General features: G+C 48.3%; 1 protein-coding gene across 7 annotated transcripts in view; it reads left to right on the forward strand.

The window, feature by feature from the left end:
* The window catches only part of LOC123774179 (uncharacterized), a 29886-nt gene that overhangs the window by 2237 nt on the left and 9697 nt on the right, over positions 1-17952 (forward strand). For 4 of the 7 annotated variants that reach the window (XM_069312711.1, XM_069312709.1, XM_069312705.1 and 1 more), the window contains exons 3-4: positions 2327-2501; positions 9565-10855. In XM_069312711.1, the coding sequence (XP_069168812.1) occupies positions 2394-2501; positions 9565-10855 (1399 nt within the window). In that variant the 5' untranslated portion in view covers positions 2327-2393. Of the gene's footprint in view, positions 1-2326; positions 2513-9564; positions 10856-17952 lie in introns of those variants that run through there. The other 3 variants (XM_069312707.1, XM_069312708.1, XM_069312710.1) reach the window with 2 other exon arrangements.

A 17952-nucleotide genomic window follows, 5' to 3' on the forward strand; every position in this document is an offset into this window, starting at 1 on the left:
AAACAGTTAATGAGCGCCGAAGCACCAGGAGGCTGTTTATAACAATAACAACAGTTAATTGGCAAGTTTTCATGCTTGTAAACTGTTTGACGGCTTTGGTTACATTTATTAAACAGTTTACAAGCATGAAAACTTGCCAATCAACTGTTGTTATTGTTATAAACAGCCTCCTGGTGCTTCGGAGCTCATTAACTGTTTAATAACTGTAAACAAAGCCGCCAAAGATTGAGAAAAGATGTACAGGTTCGTAAGTGCTTGCGTAACTGTTTCGTGAATCTGGCTCCATGTCTTCATCCGCAGTTCTCGTGGTGCAGTGGTACCACACTCGTCCGGCGCTTCACGAAAGCTTTAGCCAGGGTTCGTATCCTGGCCAGGGAGGATTGAATAGGCGCTAATCCTTAATTGGACGCCTCTGTTTACCCAACAGTAAAATGGGTACCTGGTTGTTGAACGATTTGGCGGGTCGTATTCCAGGGAACATAGGATTAAGGACCTGCCCAAACCCCTATGCGTGCTAGTGGCTTTACAAGAATGTAAGAACTCTTGTATATATAAATAAAATTAAAATTTAACTGATCGTGAATGATTCAAGGAGAAAAAAAGTCAAAAAACGCTTTGATCGCTGTTTAATGCTTCAAGATATTACCTTTATATTTCCAGTCTTGATTGTTAATGATTATATCAGATTTTTTTGTTTGATCGAGAAGTTAAAAGTGTGATTCTGTGCTGACAGAATCACAGAAATTCTGTGTGTAATACATTCTTTTCCCTCATCTGCCTCTGTCCCTCTCTCTCTAAGTCTACCCTCCATCACATTTTCTCTCACAAACTTCCATTCTCTCTTACCACCCCCCCCATCCCTCCCACCTCACTCTCCCTCCCTCTTTCTTTCTCTATTTCCGATAAGTTTCAAATGTGTTCACTCTGTATTCCTGACTGTTTCATTTTTGGTTAAATCACCTAAACGTTGTCTCGCTCTCATCGGGAAATTATACAACAGATGAGAGTTTTGCCTTAATAAATCATTTTATTTTAAGTATTTGTTGATTTAAGGCTAGAAATCAAAGTTCGCCCATTTGACAATAAGCTTATATACTTAGTGTTTCAGTTCAGCCTTCCTTGACTGCTTCCACAGCAGCTCGTCCTCCAAACAGACCCAAAAGTGACGTCAAACACCCGTCAAACCCCCTGTTTATGAATGAAAAGCGGTTTACACACGACTCACAACTGCTGACGTTCGAACATATCCGGAACAAGTGTTTCACTAACGAATTTTGTTCGAACCACAACGCTATAAATGCTTCACCCACGTACTACAAATAATCGCCAACAGAACCTAAACACCTAACCTAACCTATGCCTATATATGCACAATATGCTAATATATTATAATATTTATATTTGAGAACATTCTCGTTTTGAATGAACATCATGTTAAAATTTACGAATGCGTCTGTGGGGTCGACCGCTGGGTGTAATGGACTTGTCGAGGACAGCTTGTCCAAAGCAGTCAAGTTTCTGAAACTTGTTTAGTATGTTTTATTTATTTATTTTTTTATTTTAGTTTATTTATTTACGGCGGATATTCAAACCGAATTGTGGTAGGTAATACCCAAGTAATACTGCAATAATAATAGTAACTTCATTGAACATTGTAACATCAACTGAACTAGAAATAACCGATATGCCAGATACTTAGCTCTGTATCCTAGATAAACAGAATTATCTTAATTAAAAAGTTTTAACACAAATATACATAACATTTTATTTATATAGAAGAATGCACTATGTGCATTATTTACAAATTTAACTGTGCTGAATACATGAAATTATCTTGGACCGCACGTGGCTTTGTAACAAGAATCTCTTTGTAGTGATGGTTCAAGTGGGCGATTATTATAAGAAAATATAACCACAGAAAAGCCAAAAAATAGCAAGTCAATCATACAAAGTGTTGTCAGTCATAAATAATGATGAACTAAGCTTCTTCCATTCTTCCAGATGCCACTTTTCACAAGCATTACAAATCTTTATATATATATATATATATATATATATATATATATATATATATATATATACACACTATACAAGTTTTTATATTCTTGTACAGCCACCAGCACACATTACGTTTCAAGCAAGTCCTTAATCCTATGTTCCCCCTCAATATGACCCTGCCAAATCGTTTTAACAACCAGGTACCCATATTACTATTGGGTAAACAGAGGCTACAGTTAAGGATTGACGCCCAGTAACGCTCGAGAAACGCCAGGCGGGCATCTTAACCCCTACACCACAGGGACTGCAAAATATTGCATTATTGCAGATGGTACCATCTCTGCTTCACCCACAACCACCCCGCCTCCCAGATCCAGACCTTCCTGGACGGAGTAATGGTGAGAGAGAGCATCTATAACATCAGCAGGCCGGCGTACGGAGATCAGGTGATGCTGGGGAATGCTCGTGCCTCGGCGGAGAGCTTCAGTGGAGACATAACTCAGGTGATGGTCAGGTGACCGTCTCTAGCTCTCAAGTATTTCATCACATAAACTGAAGAAAATCTTCATTTTAATCCACTTGATATTAATTCTAACAGGAAAATCACATGATTAAAAACCCATAAATATTGAACAGAAACCTTTCAAATTAACTTTTCTTCCAAAAAGGCCAATTTAATTTGTTATTACTGTTTGATTCGTTTTAAATAAACTACTGATAAATTTAAAATTCACTATAATGGGTAAATAATAACGTGCATGTCATATAAATTGTCATCCACACTTCCGTGGAAATAAACTCTCCATTCACCTTATTTCACCATACATTTATATGATGTGGACGTGGGTCAGTAATTCTTCTGGGCTTCAGTAGTAGTCAGGGAAAGTTGCAAATACCAGTTTGGCAGCAGGATGCTGCTTCTGGAAACTTTTCTTTAAGACTGCTCATAGCCCAGTCGATAGAGCGTCGGCCTCTATTGCTGCATGGATGACGACAGCAATCAGTTAATGCTGCATTAACTGATTGCTGCATGGATGACGACACAACTTCTCTTGCCTAGGCTCATGGGGTGGGCGACCAGGCCCCTGGGTTGGACTGTACTGGAAGACCCGGGCTCTACGCTGCAGGGCCCAGTTTAGGCCCAGACTGGACTACTACTCCCTGCTCCCCTCCCTCCTCTGTGCTTGGGTCGAGTCCTAAGTCCGCTGTGGTAACTGCCTCGCCCCTTGCACGGCTACATCTCTCATTGTGACTACTGCACCTTATGACCCATCTCTAGAGGTTCTCACCGCCGCCACGGCTGCTCTCGTGTGCTCCCTTCCCATACTAATTCCTACCATGCCGTGTTTGGTCCTGCTACGTGGATCTAAGTATTTTGACCTCCAACCTTTAGATTCAACTCCTGATGATTTTTCCCTTCATAGGCATCTTGTTGATTCAGTAGATGCCTCTGTTACCTTCAACCCCACCCGTTTCGGTACCCGTGTCGTTGCTGCTCCTTCTCAGGATGCAGCCACCCGCTTGGTCGCCTTATCCTGCATTAGCGAGACCCCTGTTCGGGTCTCCAAGAACGCTTGGTTAAATGCCAGTGTTGGCACTGTTTTCCTCCCACACCATGTTGCTACCGGTGTTAGAAATCTGAAAGACTGCCACGAGGATATCAAGCATATCCTCGAGGCCCAGGGCCATTCTGTCCTTCAGGTGGATACGTTTACTCGTTCCCCTCGTGGTCGTCGCCGTCTGCCCCTTCGGGTTGTGAAGATTACCTTTGATGGTAGGACCCTTCCGCCCTGTCATTCTTACTGGTGCCAGGTGCTCCATTCAGGAGTATATTCCATCTCCTCGGCTCTGTAATAAGTACTGGAAGTTTGGCCAAGGTGCTCTCAAATGCTCTAGTCCTGTCTCTCTGTCCCATGTGTGGGGATGAGGATGAGGTCACTCTAAAGTTGGAGTGCACTTCTCCCCAGGCCCGCTGCCTCAATTCCGGTGAGGCCCACTCTACCTTCTCCCGCACGTGTATACATTACATACCAATTTCAATTTCCTCACCTTGAAGCACAGAGACAGTTTGTCTTTTCTTGAGGTGAGGCGCCAAGTTCATCGTCTACCCCCTTTCACTGGCATCTCTTATGCTCGTGTGTTACGCTCTTCCTCTCCTCGTCCTTCCCTCCTTCCTCAGTCTCTCAACCGTTTACCAGGCCTTAGACCCGGACATGCCCACCACCTCCTCCCCTGTTTCTTTACGTTCTGTTCCAGAGGGTCCCCTTCCTGGTTCTCTGTCTGGGGTTCCCCTTTTTTCTACCCAGTCTGTCATGTCTCCTGTGTCTTCTTTATCCTCTCCCTCTGATCCTCTTTCCCGTCATTCTCCTCCGTCTCCTGGCTCTCCATGCCGCCTGTTTGTATGGGCCGATGTCCATCGCTCTCCCGGAGATCGTGTTGTTCACTCTCGTTCCTCTTCTCCTATTGAGATGCTCGAGTCTGTTGCCCAGTACACTGCTGCTGGGACACCTATCTGACTCAGAAGCAAAAGCCTGGCTCCTCTCCTTCCTCCTCCCCGGCAGGTAAGAAGGCTTCTCTTTCTTCTTCGCCCCCTATCTCTGACTCTTATCATTCCATTCCCTCGCGTTTCGGTGGTAGAATCCCCTGTTCCTTCTGTGGAGGTTTCCTTGGCCCCACTTCCGTCTCGGTTGCTGTCCTAGCTGAGGTGCGCTCCCCTCTTTCTGCCCCCCCCCCCTCCTGCTCTCCTTGACCACCCTTCTCGGTTGTCTTCTCCTCCTCCTTCCTATGGACCCTACTTGTCCACCTCTGGTCTGTCTTCCCACTCCTTTCCCCCCTTCTTTACTCGGTTTACCCATGCCCCCCAACTCTGACTTCACTGACCCTGAGCTTCTTTAACGTGCTGTTCCTTTTTCACCTTTGTTCTCTTCCTTCTCTGTTACTTTCCTTACTCTTTTTGTTGAGGTCTATTCTTCAGTGGAACATTCGTGGATAGTATGCCAATTTCCTTGACCTCTAACTTCTAATTTCACAGTTTTTCCCCCTTTGTGTCCGTCTCCAGGAGCCGATGCTTGGTGCTCATCCTGGTTGCTTTCTTGGCTATTCTTTTCTCCTTCCCCCCCGCCCCTCCCCAGCTGTTGCTGGGGCCCATAACTCTTCTGCTCTCTTGATTTGTTTTGATGTTCCCTTCGTCCCTTGCTTTTTCCATCACCTCTCCACTGTTCTTCTGCCCGTGTCTTTATACGTAAATGGTACACGATTTGTTCCATTTATCTCCCTCCAAATGTCCCACTTTCTCTTCCCGATCTTAAACACCATCTGGACTCCTTGCCGGAGCCTGTGCTCCTGCTGGGTGATTTCATTTGTCGACATACCCTTTGGGGTGATGTTATGACAAACACCCGGGGTCGCCTTCTCGAACGGTTCATCCTCTCTTCTTCCCTGTCTCTTCTGCATTCTGGTGAGCCCACTCATTTGGACTCTCGGACTCGCACCCTTTCCTGTCTTGATCTTCCTCTTTGCTCGTCATTCCTTTACTTAGATTTCGAGTGGCGGGTTCATGGTGACCTCCATGGTAGTGATCATTTTCCCATCCTTGTTACCTTTTTCTCTTTTCACCCTCCCCTCTCTTCCCTTAGGTGGCGGTTTGCTGAGGCTGACTGGCGCCTCTTTACCCTCCTTGCTACTATCTCGACCTCTCCATTCTGCCTCTCCCTCGCGCCCTCCTCCTTTTTTATGACTGTGTCTTAGACGCTACCCTCCACTCTATTCCTCGTTCTTCCTCTCGGGGAATGCGGAAGTGTGTTCCCTGGTGGAATGTGGACTGTGCTCGGGGTGTCCGCTGTAAGCGTGCAGTCTGGAAGTGACACCGACGCTGGCAGACGGTAGTCTTTTCCTATATTTCGGAAGGCGAGTGTGGTGGCCCGTAGGACCATCCGTACAGCTAAACGTGCATATTGGATGTCTTATGTCTCCACCATTATGTCCGAAACTCCTCTGCCACTGATCTGGAAGATTATCCGCAAGACAGCGGGTAAGTTCGTTCACCTCCATGGTACTCTGGTGGTGGACCCGTTACAGGTCGCGACCGAACTGGGTTCCCACTTTTCATCTGTTAACTCTGATTCTAATCTTCCTCAATCCTTCCACCTTCATAAGCCTATTCTTGAATCTCGTCCTTTAGATTTCTGTATTAGCCTTCCCTATAACGATCCCTTCTCTTTCTCTGAGCTTCAATCTGCCTTGGCCCTCTGTGGTTCTATGGCGGCAGGCTTCGATGGCATTCATTATGAGATGCTTCACCATCCCCCTCCGTGCACGTCTTGGTATTTACCGAGTGTGTATAATCGGGTCTGGGAATCGTCGTCGATCCCTGAGGACTGGCTCGATGCTGTTGTCCTCCTTGTTTGGAAACCAGGGTCTCTTGGGTCTTCCCCCCAGGACTTCCGCCCTATTGCCCTTACAAGTTGTCTGCAAGCTCTTTGAACGTATGGTTAACGTTCGTCTGATGAGGTTCTTAGAACGCTATCACCATTTTTCTGCTTTTCAATTTGGTTTTCGCAAGTGCTGCAGCACAACGGATGTCCTGGTGAACTTTGAGGTCTATATTCGTACTGCTTTTGCTGCCAAGACATCCGTCGTTGCTGTCCTTTTTTGACCTGGAAAAGGCTTTCGACACTACCTGGCGGTATCATATTCTGTTCCAATTTCATTCTTTTGGCCTTCGTGGGAATCTCCCTCACTTCCTCCAAAGCTTCCTCTCTCGTCGTTCCTTTCGAGTACCACTCTCTCTGCCCCTTTTAGGCAATATGAGGGTGTGCCCCAAGGTAGTGTTCTGAGCACTACTCTCTTTCTAGTTGCCCTCAATGGTCTTTTTTCCTCCCTTCACTCTGGCGTCTTCTCCGCTCTGTGTCGACGATCTTACCCTTTGCTGTCGGAGTGATGATTTGCCTCTCCTTCAATGGCGGCTTCAACTTCCGATTGATGCCGGGTCTTCTTGGGCCACCGATCGTGGCTTCAAGTTTTCTGCGTCTAAGACTTGTGTGTGGTGTTTGTGTGTTACTGAGGAAGTCTTGGTTGTAGGGTTGATGTAAAGTCATGACTTGGTTACTGACTTTAATACTTAATATGATTACATGACTAGTAGCTACCAAGCTTGGCGGGCGTCCTGTACTCTCTATTGTTTACCTCCTCCTTCTGGCGTCTCAGCCGCCGCACATAGAAAACGGATGGTACCATTTTCTGTGAACATGACATTGTGCTATGCCTTACTCGGAAGCATTTCGTTCTTCGTCCCTCTTTATCTCTTTATGGTCATCCCCTTGTGAACAGGGATTCTGCTAAGCTTTTGGGGTTAGTCTTTGACACTCGTTTGTGTTGGTTGGCCCATATCTCTTACCTCCACGCTGAATGCTCTAATGCCCATTCCCTCCTTAAGGTTTTGTCCCATACTTCTTGGGGGGGGCGGATAGGCGCACGCTTCTCTTTACATTTCTCTCTCGTCCTGCCTAAACTCGATTATGGTTGCCCTGCTTACTCGTCGGCATCTCCTTCTACTCTTCGCCGTCTTGATGCTTTGCACCATGCTGGGTTGCGCCTCGGCTCTGGTGCCTTTCATTCGACTACCGCCCTCAGCTTGTATGTTGACACTGGCTTCCTCTCTCTCCAGGACCCCATGATCACTACTGTCTTCGCTATCTTGCACGGTCCTTGCAACATCTTTCCTCTCACTTCTGTCGTGCTTTGACTTTTACCCCTCCTACAGTTCTGAAACGGCTTTTCCATGAGCACTTTTCTTCATACTCCTGCTGTTTCCATCTTCACCGGTGGGTCTAAGTCTGCGGAAGGTGTTGGGTACTCTGTTGTTTTTCCTGACCGCACTTATACGTGTCGCCTCCTTTCGGAGACTAGCATCTTCACTGCGGAGCATTATGCTATTCTATATCCTCTGTCTCCTGCTTTCTCGTTGTCAATCATCCTTTGTCGTTGTCGTTAACTCTTGTAGTGCCCTCATGGCCCTCGGGTCCTTTAATCCTGTTGATCCAGTAGTCATCGAGATTCAATATTGGCTGTTTCTTATCTCTAGTAAATTTAAATCCGTAGAGTTTTGCTGGGTTCCCAGCCATGTAGGTGTTTCTTTAAATGAGCGTGCAAATGCTGCCGCTAGAGAGGCTATCTGCTCATCCCATTTCTCGTAAAGGTATTCCTTATTCCAACTTTTACCTGGTTATTTATTTCTCCATCCTTGCCTGTTGGCAGGGTTGTTGGTCTTCTGTTGTTGGTAACAAACTGCATACTCTTAAGCATAGTGTGTCCCCGTGGCCTTTCTCCTGCCACCATAACCGGCGGTGGGAAATGGCTCTGGTAAGGTTCCGTATTGGCCATACTTGCTTAACACACGGTCACTTAATGGAGCGCTGCCCTGCTCCATATTATCAAAATTGCATTGTTCCTCTTCAGTCGTGCATATCCTTGTTGAATGTCCTGACTTCCAGGACAAGCGTCTGTCTTGCCTCCGACCATCCCTCGCGGTCACTTGTCCCTCGATAGAATTCTTGGTGAATCGGATACTTTTGATGTCATTCGCCTTAAGTGTTTTTATTCTCATATTGGCATCCTTGGTAATATTTAGCGCCCTCTGATTCTTCTGCACATTTGATGGTGCTACATAGCTTTCCTGGTTTGGTGCCTTCTTTTGATTATTACCTACTTGTAAGAGTACAGATTGTTGTGATATATTAATGAAAAACCCTTCATTGATATATCACATTGTGTGATGTATTTTCACTACAATTTGAGTGGGCTGTAAAAGTGTGAACTCCATTATCGTAGGATAGTGTGTGGTCGCGCAGACTGTAAAATCCAGGTTGGGCTCCGGTTTGAGGCCTGCAGAACTTCCCAGTGAATTCAGTAGCGTTTGGGATTGGTCACCTTTTGTACCATTATGGCTGAGTCGGTTAAGATATGTGTCTGGGAATCACCCAAACGTGGGTTCAGGTCCCCTTCATTGCCTCAAAATGATTATCATTATTATTATTATACAAGTTAGTGGGCTAGGCTTCTCCTTTAGTTAAGCCTTGCATTCACTTATTAATAAATGACATAAAAGTCAATTTCCTGAATCGCTTAATAACAAACATCAACTATAGGTCTAACCTCGTCCTTTGATTAGGCCAGACAAATACCTTCTGAGTGGTATAGCCAAAATAATACATACTACCACTAGAAAATCTTGTTAATGTCATAAAGGTGGAGTTGGCGGTGAATAACGAGAATAGTCGAATAGTCACCACGCACTCAATAATTTGAGTTTAATTCGTTCGATAATATAATAGTCAAATGGTCACCGATTATTGGATCATCCAAAAATATTGTATTAAGTTTACTAAATCCGTGACAGGTAGTCACCTATTATCAGCCCTATAAGGCTATAATAATCCCTCTGTTGGAAAGACAGCTTAAATATGGAAGAGGAGTGTGGTCTCGTAAGAGTGGGCCCCATAAATCTTTGTCCGTTTTGACTCGCTTATTTCTATAGAACGTTTATCAATTACATGTGTTTTCTTCCAGGCCAACATATGGACCAGAGTTCTTAGCAACGAAGATATCCAGAAGATTGCAGCCTGCCAAACTGACCCCAAGGGAAACTTCATCTCATGGGAGGCGGGCTGGACGCTCCACAACGTAACTTCTTACGACATGTCTCTGGACAAATTTTGTCAAGAAGAAGTGGGCAATATTTACTTCTGGTTTCCTGAAGTTACTGACGACACCGCTCAGTACCTGTGTGAGGCTCTGGGCACTCACCTGCCTAATGTTACCAGCTTACAGGAAGCAGAATTTTATTACCAACTCTTGGAGACCATGTGGCCTAATAGTGACCATTGTCCTGTCTACATCTGGAGTCCTCTCAATGATAAGAAGCAAGAGAATGTTTGGGTAGCTTCTTATGACAAGAATTATATCGATAACTCCTCTTACTGGTGTCCTGATGAGCCTAATGGTTATAGATATGAAAACTGTGGCGCAATACGACGGGATGGACTGATTGACGACGATTGCTCCTGGCGTAGGTGCGCACTCTGCACATTTACGGAACCCAAGAGATTTTCCTTGCTAGGGACATGTGAGCCAGAACTGCGTAACATTTACTTTGTCGCGTACCAAGAGGAATACGGTGGTTTGATCTTCAGGAGTTACGGATCAAACCACATTAAGAAAGTGAATGGGACATGGATTTACATCAATGCAGTGCAGGACTACATCATAGCCAAGATGGAAGAATTTGATCCCGACTTTCCAATGGGGCGCAGATGGTGGCAGCTGGAGAGAGAGGTGTGTGGCCAGCCAAGCGGTGGTCGACGTCTCATGCTACTCACACCTTGTCTCTCTAACCATTATACATGTGATGACGGGACCTGCATCCCTCACCACTATCGTTGTGATCTCAAATATGATTGTAGAGATCTAAGCGATGAGCTGGAATGCGAACTCATCTTATTCCCCAAAGATTACCACCAGAATCTTCCTCCAAGAGTGCCTGGGAAGGAGGACTCGAAGCTTCCAGTTGTCATAAATGTTATCATTAAATCCATAGATGTCCAGACGGTAGCGATGTCCATGAAATTATCTTATGAAATAGAGATGATATGGTTTGATAACAGGCTTCAGTATTATAATTTGAAGTCAAATGACAGCCTAAACAGCCCAACCGTAGACGTGATGATGAAGCTGTGGTCGCCGCTGGTGAAGCTTCTCAACACAGACACCATCGACCAAACACTCTTGGCCGCAGATACCAACACTTTTGTCAAAAGACTCACTCAGCCCTTGGGAAGGGACGAGGGAGCTGCAGGCGAAGGTTAGCATCTTTTACCAATTCTTATTGCATAAATATACTGTTAGTGATGACCAGACCACCACAAGAGGATGAAGAAACGATGACGTTTCAGTCCGTCCTCCCCCTCCCCGCTCAGCTCGTTGTCGCCGTCTGGGGGCTTAGTGGGCGGCTGCCGGAGTGTGATGCTCCTTGGGACAGTCCTCTGTCCTTTTCTAGCCTTGTGCTCCTGCTGCCGTCCTCTCCAATTCTGCTGGGCATCTTTTCCTTTTCCTTCTGTTTCGTTTTTCTCCCCCCTCTTCTCCTATCTGCTTGCCGTTTCCTGCCGACCTTTTGCTCGTTCTGGTTCTTCCCTTGGACTTCTTCTACTTTGACGCCCGGGTGCTTGAGGAGGCATACTCTTGCACCCGTAGAACTGCAGTACCCGACGTCGAGAGCGAGGGGAACCTTTTATTGTCAATCCCCACTTCGTCACTGAACCCGATCTCGACGGACTGTCGGTTTCTTAAGGTGGCGTTTGTGGGGCGTATACTCACGACGCACCCCTAGGAGGCCCCGACAAGATCGGCGATAGCTTCTTGTTGGGTGTCCTGCCTCTAATTGTGGCTCCATGGTGGGTGTGGGGGCACATTCGTGAGTGAATTCGTAATTTCGTCAAGATGATAACCCCTGTTTCGGCTGCTTCTGGCTTACCTTTTCAGGCTCGTGGGGTGGGCGACCAAGCCCCCGAGTCGGTCCGTATTGGAAGACCGGGCTCTGTAGCCTCCGCTGCATTGGGCCCCGACCTTGCTCCTCCTTTGGCCTCTCTGACTCCTTCCCCTGGCTCCCCTCCCTCCTCTGTGGTTGGGTCGAGCCCCAAGCCCCCAGTGGTGACTACCTCGTCCCCTGGCGCGGCTCCTTCTCTAGTTGTAACTACTGCGCCTTTTAACCCCTCTCTCTCTGGGGGTTCTCACCGCCGTTCTCGTCACGGCCGCCCTCGCTCGATTCCTTCCAGTTCTGCTACCTATCAAGCCTTGTTTGGTCCCGCTTCGTGGGCCAAATATTTTGATCTCCTCCCTCTTGATTCTGCGCCTCCTGACGATTTCTCCCTTCATCGACATCTCATTGATTCCGTGGATGCCTCCATTACTTTTAACCCCACTCGTCTCGGTACGCGTGTCGTTGCTGCTCCTTCTCAGGATGCTGCTTCCCGCTTGGCTGCCTTATCCTGCCTTGGCGAGACCCCCGTTCGGGTCTCGAAGAACGTTCAGTTGAATGCCAGTGTTGGCACTATTTTGCTCCCGCCCCATGTTGCGACCGGTGTTCGGGACCTACGCGACTGCCACGACGATATTCGACATATCCTCGCTGCCCAGGGCCATTCTATTCTCCAGGTGGACACGTTTACTCGTCCCCCTCGTGGTAGTCGCCGTCAACCCCTCCGGGTTGTGAAGATTACCTTTCATGGTAGGACCCTTCCACCCTCTGTCATTCTTGCTGGTGCCAGGTGCTCTGTCCAGGAGTACATTCCTTCTCCTCGGCTCTGCAACAAGTGCTGGAGGTTTGGGCATGGTGCCCTCCGCTGCTCCGGGACTGTCTCTCTCTGTCCTTTGTGTGGTGGCGAAGGTCACTCTAAGTCGGAGTGCGCTTCTCCCCAGGCTCGTTGCCTCAACTGCGGTGAGGCCCATCCTACCTTCTCCCGTGCGTGTGTCCATTACAAGCTTGAGGCAGCCGTCCTCAACTTGAAGCACCGGGAGCGTTTATCTTTTCCTGAGGCGAGGCGCCAGGTTCGCCGGCTCCCGCCTTATGCTAATATCTCTTATGCTCGCGTGTTGCGCTCTTCCTCTCCTCGTCCTTCCCGCCTTCCTCAGACTCACAACCGTTTCCAGGCCTTGGACCCTGATGCGCCCACTGCCCCCTCCTCTGTCCCTTTGGGTTCTCTCCTGAAGGATCCTCCTCCTGGTCCTCTGTCTGGGGTTCCCCTTCCTTCTACCCGGTCTGTCGTGTCTTCTGTGTCTCCTTCCTCGTCCCCCTCCGATCCTCCTTCCCATCCTCTTCCTCCATCTATCGGCTCTCCCTGCCGCCTGTCGGTGCGGGCGGATGTCCATCGCTCTCCTAACGGCCGTCGTGTGTGCTCTCGTTCGGCTTCTCCTGTTGAGACACTGGAATCCGTTGCCCGGTACGTAGTTGCTGGGACACCGGTCTCTTTAAGTCAGAAGCGTAAGCCTGGCTCCTCTCCTTCCTCTTCCCCGGCGGGTAAGAAGGCTTCGCTTTCTTCCTCAGCTCCTCCTTCTGGCTCTGTTGCTCCTTCCACTCCCGTTTCAGTGCTTGCGCCCCCTGTTCCTGCTATGGAGGTTTCTTTGGCCCCTGCTTCCCTTTCGGTTGCTGCTCTTGCTGGGGTGCGCTCCTCTCTTTCTACTCCCCCTCTTCCTGCTGCTGTCCTTGACTGCTCCTCTCCGTTGTCTCCTCCTCCTCCTCCGGACCCTGCCCGCCCACCTCTGATCTGTTCTCCCGTTTCCTTCCCTCCGTCTTTGCTCAGTTTACCCATGCCCCCTAACCCTGACTTTGCTGACCCTGATCCCGACCCTGATATTCTTTAACGTGCTCTGTTGGTCTTTCGCCTTTGTTTCTTCCTTGTTCTCTGTTTTTGTCCTTTCTCTTCTCGTCGTTGTCCATTCTTCAATGGAACGTTCGAGGTTATTACGCCAATTTCCTCGAACTCCAACTTCTGGTTTCGCGGTTTTCGCCCCTTTGTGTCTGTCTCCAGGAGCCGATGCTTGGTGCTCGTCCTGGTCGTTTTCGTGGCTATTCCTTTCTCTCCCCCCCCCCCCAGCCATTGCTGGGGCTTCTAATTCTTCTGCTCTCTTGATTCGGGCTGATGTTCCCTTTGTTCCTTTACTTTTTCCTTCGCCTCTCCATTGTTCTGCTGCTCGTATCTTTGTGGGGAAATGGTACACAGTTTGTTCCATTTATCTCCCCCCGAGTGTCCCGCTCTCTCTTCCTGATTTGCAACACCTCCTAGACTCCTTGCCGGAGCCTGTGCTCCTGCTGGGTGACTTCAATTGTCGTCATTCTCTTTGGGGTGACGTTCTGACGAATACCCGGGGTCGCCTCCTTGAGCCGTTTCTCCTCTCTTCTTCCCTGTCTCTTCTGAATTCTGGTGAGCCCACTCATTTGGACTCTCGAACTCGCACCCTTTCTTGTCTTGATCTTTCTCTCTGCTCTTCTTCTCTTTACTTAGATTTCACATGGCAGGTTCTTGATGACCTCCATGGAAGTGATCATTTCCCCATCCTTGTTTCCTTTTTCTCTTTTCGCCCTTCCCTCTCTTTCCCTAGGTGGCAGTTTGCTAAGGCGGACTGGACCCTATTTTCCCTCAGTGCTACTCTCTCTGACCTCTCCCTTCTGCCCCTCTCTCGCGCTCTCCTCCTTTTTCATGACTGTCTTCGACGCTGCCCTCCGCTCTATTCCTCGCTCTTCCTCTCGGGGTCCACGGAAGTGCGTTCCCTGGTGGAATGCGGACTGTGCTCGGGCTGTCCGCTGTAAGCGTGCAGCCTGGAAGAAGCACCGCCGTAGGCAGACGACCGATTCTTTTCTTTTCTTTCGGAAAGCGAGTGCGGTGGCCCGTAGGGCCATCCGTACGGCTAAACGTGAATGTTGGGCATCTTATGTCTCGACAATTACGTCCGAAACCCCTCTGGCCCAGATCTGGAAGCGTATCCGCAAGATAGCGGGTAAGTTCGTTCCCGATGTTTCACCGGTCCTTCACCTCCATGATACTCTTGTGGCGGACCCGTTGCAGGTCGCTTCCGAACTGGGTTCCCACTTTTCTTCTGTTAGCTCTGGTCTTCATCTTCCCCAATCTTTCCTTCTTCGTAAACCTGTCCTTGAGCCTCGTCCTTTAGATTTCTGCACTCATCTTCAGCTTCCCTATAATGATCCCTTCTCTCTCTCTGAACTTCGTTCTGCCCTGGCCCTCTGCGGTTCTACGGCGGCGGGCTCCGATGGTATTCATTATGAGATGCTTCGCCATCTCCCTCCGAGCACGTCTCAGTATTTACTGAGTCTGTATAATCGGATCTGGGAGTCGTCGTCAGTCCCTGAGGGCTGGCTCGATGCCGTTGTCCTCCCTGTTCGCAAACCGGGGTCTCTGGGTACTTCCCCTAAGGACTTTCGCCCTATTGCTCTCACAAGTTGTGTCTGCAAACTCTTTGAACGTATGGTTAACGTTCGTCTGATGTGGTTCCTGGAACACCATCACCTCCTCTCCCCTTCTCAATTTGGTTTCCGCAAGTGCCGCAGCACGACAGATGTCCTGGTGAACTTGGAGGTCTATATACGTACTGCTTTTGCTGCGAAGGCCTCCGTTGTTGCCGTCCTTTTTGACCTAGAAAAGGCTTACGACACCACTTGGCGTTATCATATCCTATCTCAACTTCATTCTTTTGGCCTTCGTGGTCATCTCCCTCTCTTTCTCCGCAGCTTCCTCTCTCGTCGTTCCTTTCGGGTGCGCCTTGGTACCGCGCTCTCTCCCTCTTTTCAGCAATACGAAGGTGTGCCCCAGGGTAGTGTTCTGAGCACTACTCTTTTTCTGGTTGCCCTCAATGGTCTTCTTTCCTCTCTTCCTTCTGGTGTCTTCTCCGCTCTCTATGTCGATGATCTTACCCTTTGTTGTCAGGGTGATGATTCGCCTCTCCTTCAACGCCGGCTTCAACTTGCGATTGATGCCGTGTCGTCTTGGGCCACAGGTCATGGCTTCAAGTTCTCTACTTCTAAGACTTGTGCCATGACTTTTACGCGGAAACGGGTTGTTCTTCGTCCCTCTTTGTCACTTTATGGTCATCCCCTTGAATACAAAGATTCCGCGAAGCTTTTGGGGTTATTCCTTGACACTCGTTTGTCTTGGTCTCCCCATATCTCTTACCTCCGTGTTGAGTGCTCTAAGTCCCTTACCCTCCTTCGGGTCTTGTCCCATACTTCTTGGGGGGCAGATAGGCGCACTCTCCTTGCTTTACATTCCTCTCTCGTCCTGTCTAAGCTCGATTATGGTTGCCCTGCTTACTCGTCTGCTTCTCCTTCTACTCTTCGCCGTCTTGATGCTTTGCACCATACTGGGTTGCGCCTCAGTTCTGGTGCCTTTCGTTCGACTCCCGTCCTTAGCTTGTATGTTGACACTGGCTTCCTGTCTCTCCAGGACCGCCGTGATCGCTACTGTCTTCGCTATCTTGCGCGGTCCTTGCAACATCCTTCCTCTCGTCTCTGTCGTGCTTTAACTTTTACCCCTCCTGCGGTTCCTGTTCCTCTTCACCACCTCCCTCTTTCTGTCCGGTTATCTCGCCTGCAGGATTCTCTTTCCGTTCGTATTTCTGATGTTTCTCCTCGTGTTGTTCCTTCTTTGCCCCCGTGGAGGGTCCCTCTTCCGCGGTTTTGTACATCCTTGACTCGTATCACTAAAGCTTTTACCCCTCCTACAGTTCTAAAACGCCTTTTCCTCGAGCACTTTTCTTCTCACTCCCGCTCCGTTTCTGTCTTCACCGATGGGTCTAAGTCAGCGGACGGTGTTGGCTACTCTGTTGTTTTTCCTGATCGCACTTATATGTGTCGCTTGCCTCCGGAGACTAGCATCTTTACAGCGGAACTTTATGCTATTCTCTATGCTCTTCGTCTCCTGCTTTCTCGTTGTCAGTCTTCCTTTGTGGTTGTTGTTGACTCTCGTAGTGCCCTCATGGCTCTCGGGTGCTTTAATCCAGTTCATCCGGTAGTTGTCGAGATCCGGCATTGGCTGTTTCTCGTTCACAGTAAATTTAAGTCGGTTGAGTTTTGTTGGGTTCCCAGCCATATTGGCGTGTCTTTAAATGAGCGTGCGGATGCTGCCGCTAAGGAAGCTGTCCACTCTTGTCCCATCTCTCGTAAAGGCATTCCGTATTCCGACTTTTACCCGGTTATCCATTCCTCAGTCCTTACCCGTTGGCAGGCTTCTTGGTTGTCTGTTACTGGTAACAAGCTACGTACTCTTAAATGTTGTGTTTCCTCGTGGCCGTCCTCCTTCCACCGTAACCGGCGGTGGGAAACAGCTCTAGCGAGGTTGCGTATTGGCCATACTCGCTTAACCCATGGTCACTTGATGGAGCGCCGCCCTGCTCCTTATTGTCCTAGTTGCATTGTCCCTCTTACGGTCGTGCATGTCCTTCTTGAATGTCCTGACTTCCAGGACGAGCGTGTGTCTTGCTTTCCGACCGCCCCTCGCGGTCACCTGTCCCTCGATAGAATTCTTGGTGACTCGGATACTTTTGATATCGTTCGCCTTATGCGTTTTTGTTCTCGTATTGGCATCCTTGGTGATATTTAGCGCCCTCTGATTATTTTGCGTATTTGATGGTGCTACATAGCCTTCCCGGTTTGGTGCCTTCTTTTGATAATTACTTACTTACTTACTTGTTCCTCGGTGGAATTCTTGGTGAATCGGATACTTTTGATATCGTTCGCCTTGTACGTTTCTGTTCTTGTATTGGCATCCTTGGTGATATTTAGCGCCCTCTGATTATTTTGCGTATTTGATGGTGCTACATAGCCTTCCCGGTTTGGTGCCTTCTTTTGATAATTACTTACTTACTTCAGTCCGTCCTGGACCATTATCAAGTTGTATGTGATGGGATAGATATTGATTAATGAAGATTAAGCTACCACCAGAGGTGGCACGGGCATGAGTAGCCCGCTGGTGGTAGATGTTTGGAGTGAATGTGGACTTTGGTTGCATAACATTTTGAAGTGTGTGTGGGCTTGTCTTTAGCCCACCGGTTGATTGGGAAGAGATTGATGAAGATAAAGCCACATGAGAGGGGGCACGGGCATGATATGGGCTAAAAATTGTTCGAATGGGGAGAGAGGAAAGCACGGGTACGGGCTGGAGAGTGAGATGAGGAGCAGGTAAGAGAGAATTGAAAAGGTAAGAATAGGTTAAGATACAAATGGGATGAAAGAATAGTATAGGTAAGAAAAAGTGGGTCAGGTTATCTTGAGATGATTTCGGGGCTTTAGTGTCCCCCGCGGCCCGGTCCTCGACCAGGCCTCCACCCCCAGGAAGCAGCCCGTGACAGCTGACTAACACCCAGGTACCTATTACACTGCTAGGTAACAGGGGC

Source organism: Procambarus clarkii, chromosome 73 (genome assembly GCF_040958095.1).
Source record: "Procambarus clarkii isolate CNS0578487 chromosome 73, FALCON_Pclarkii_2.0, whole genome shotgun sequence".
Lineage (NCBI taxonomy): Eukaryota > Metazoa > Arthropoda > Malacostraca > Decapoda > Cambaridae > Procambarus > Procambarus clarkii.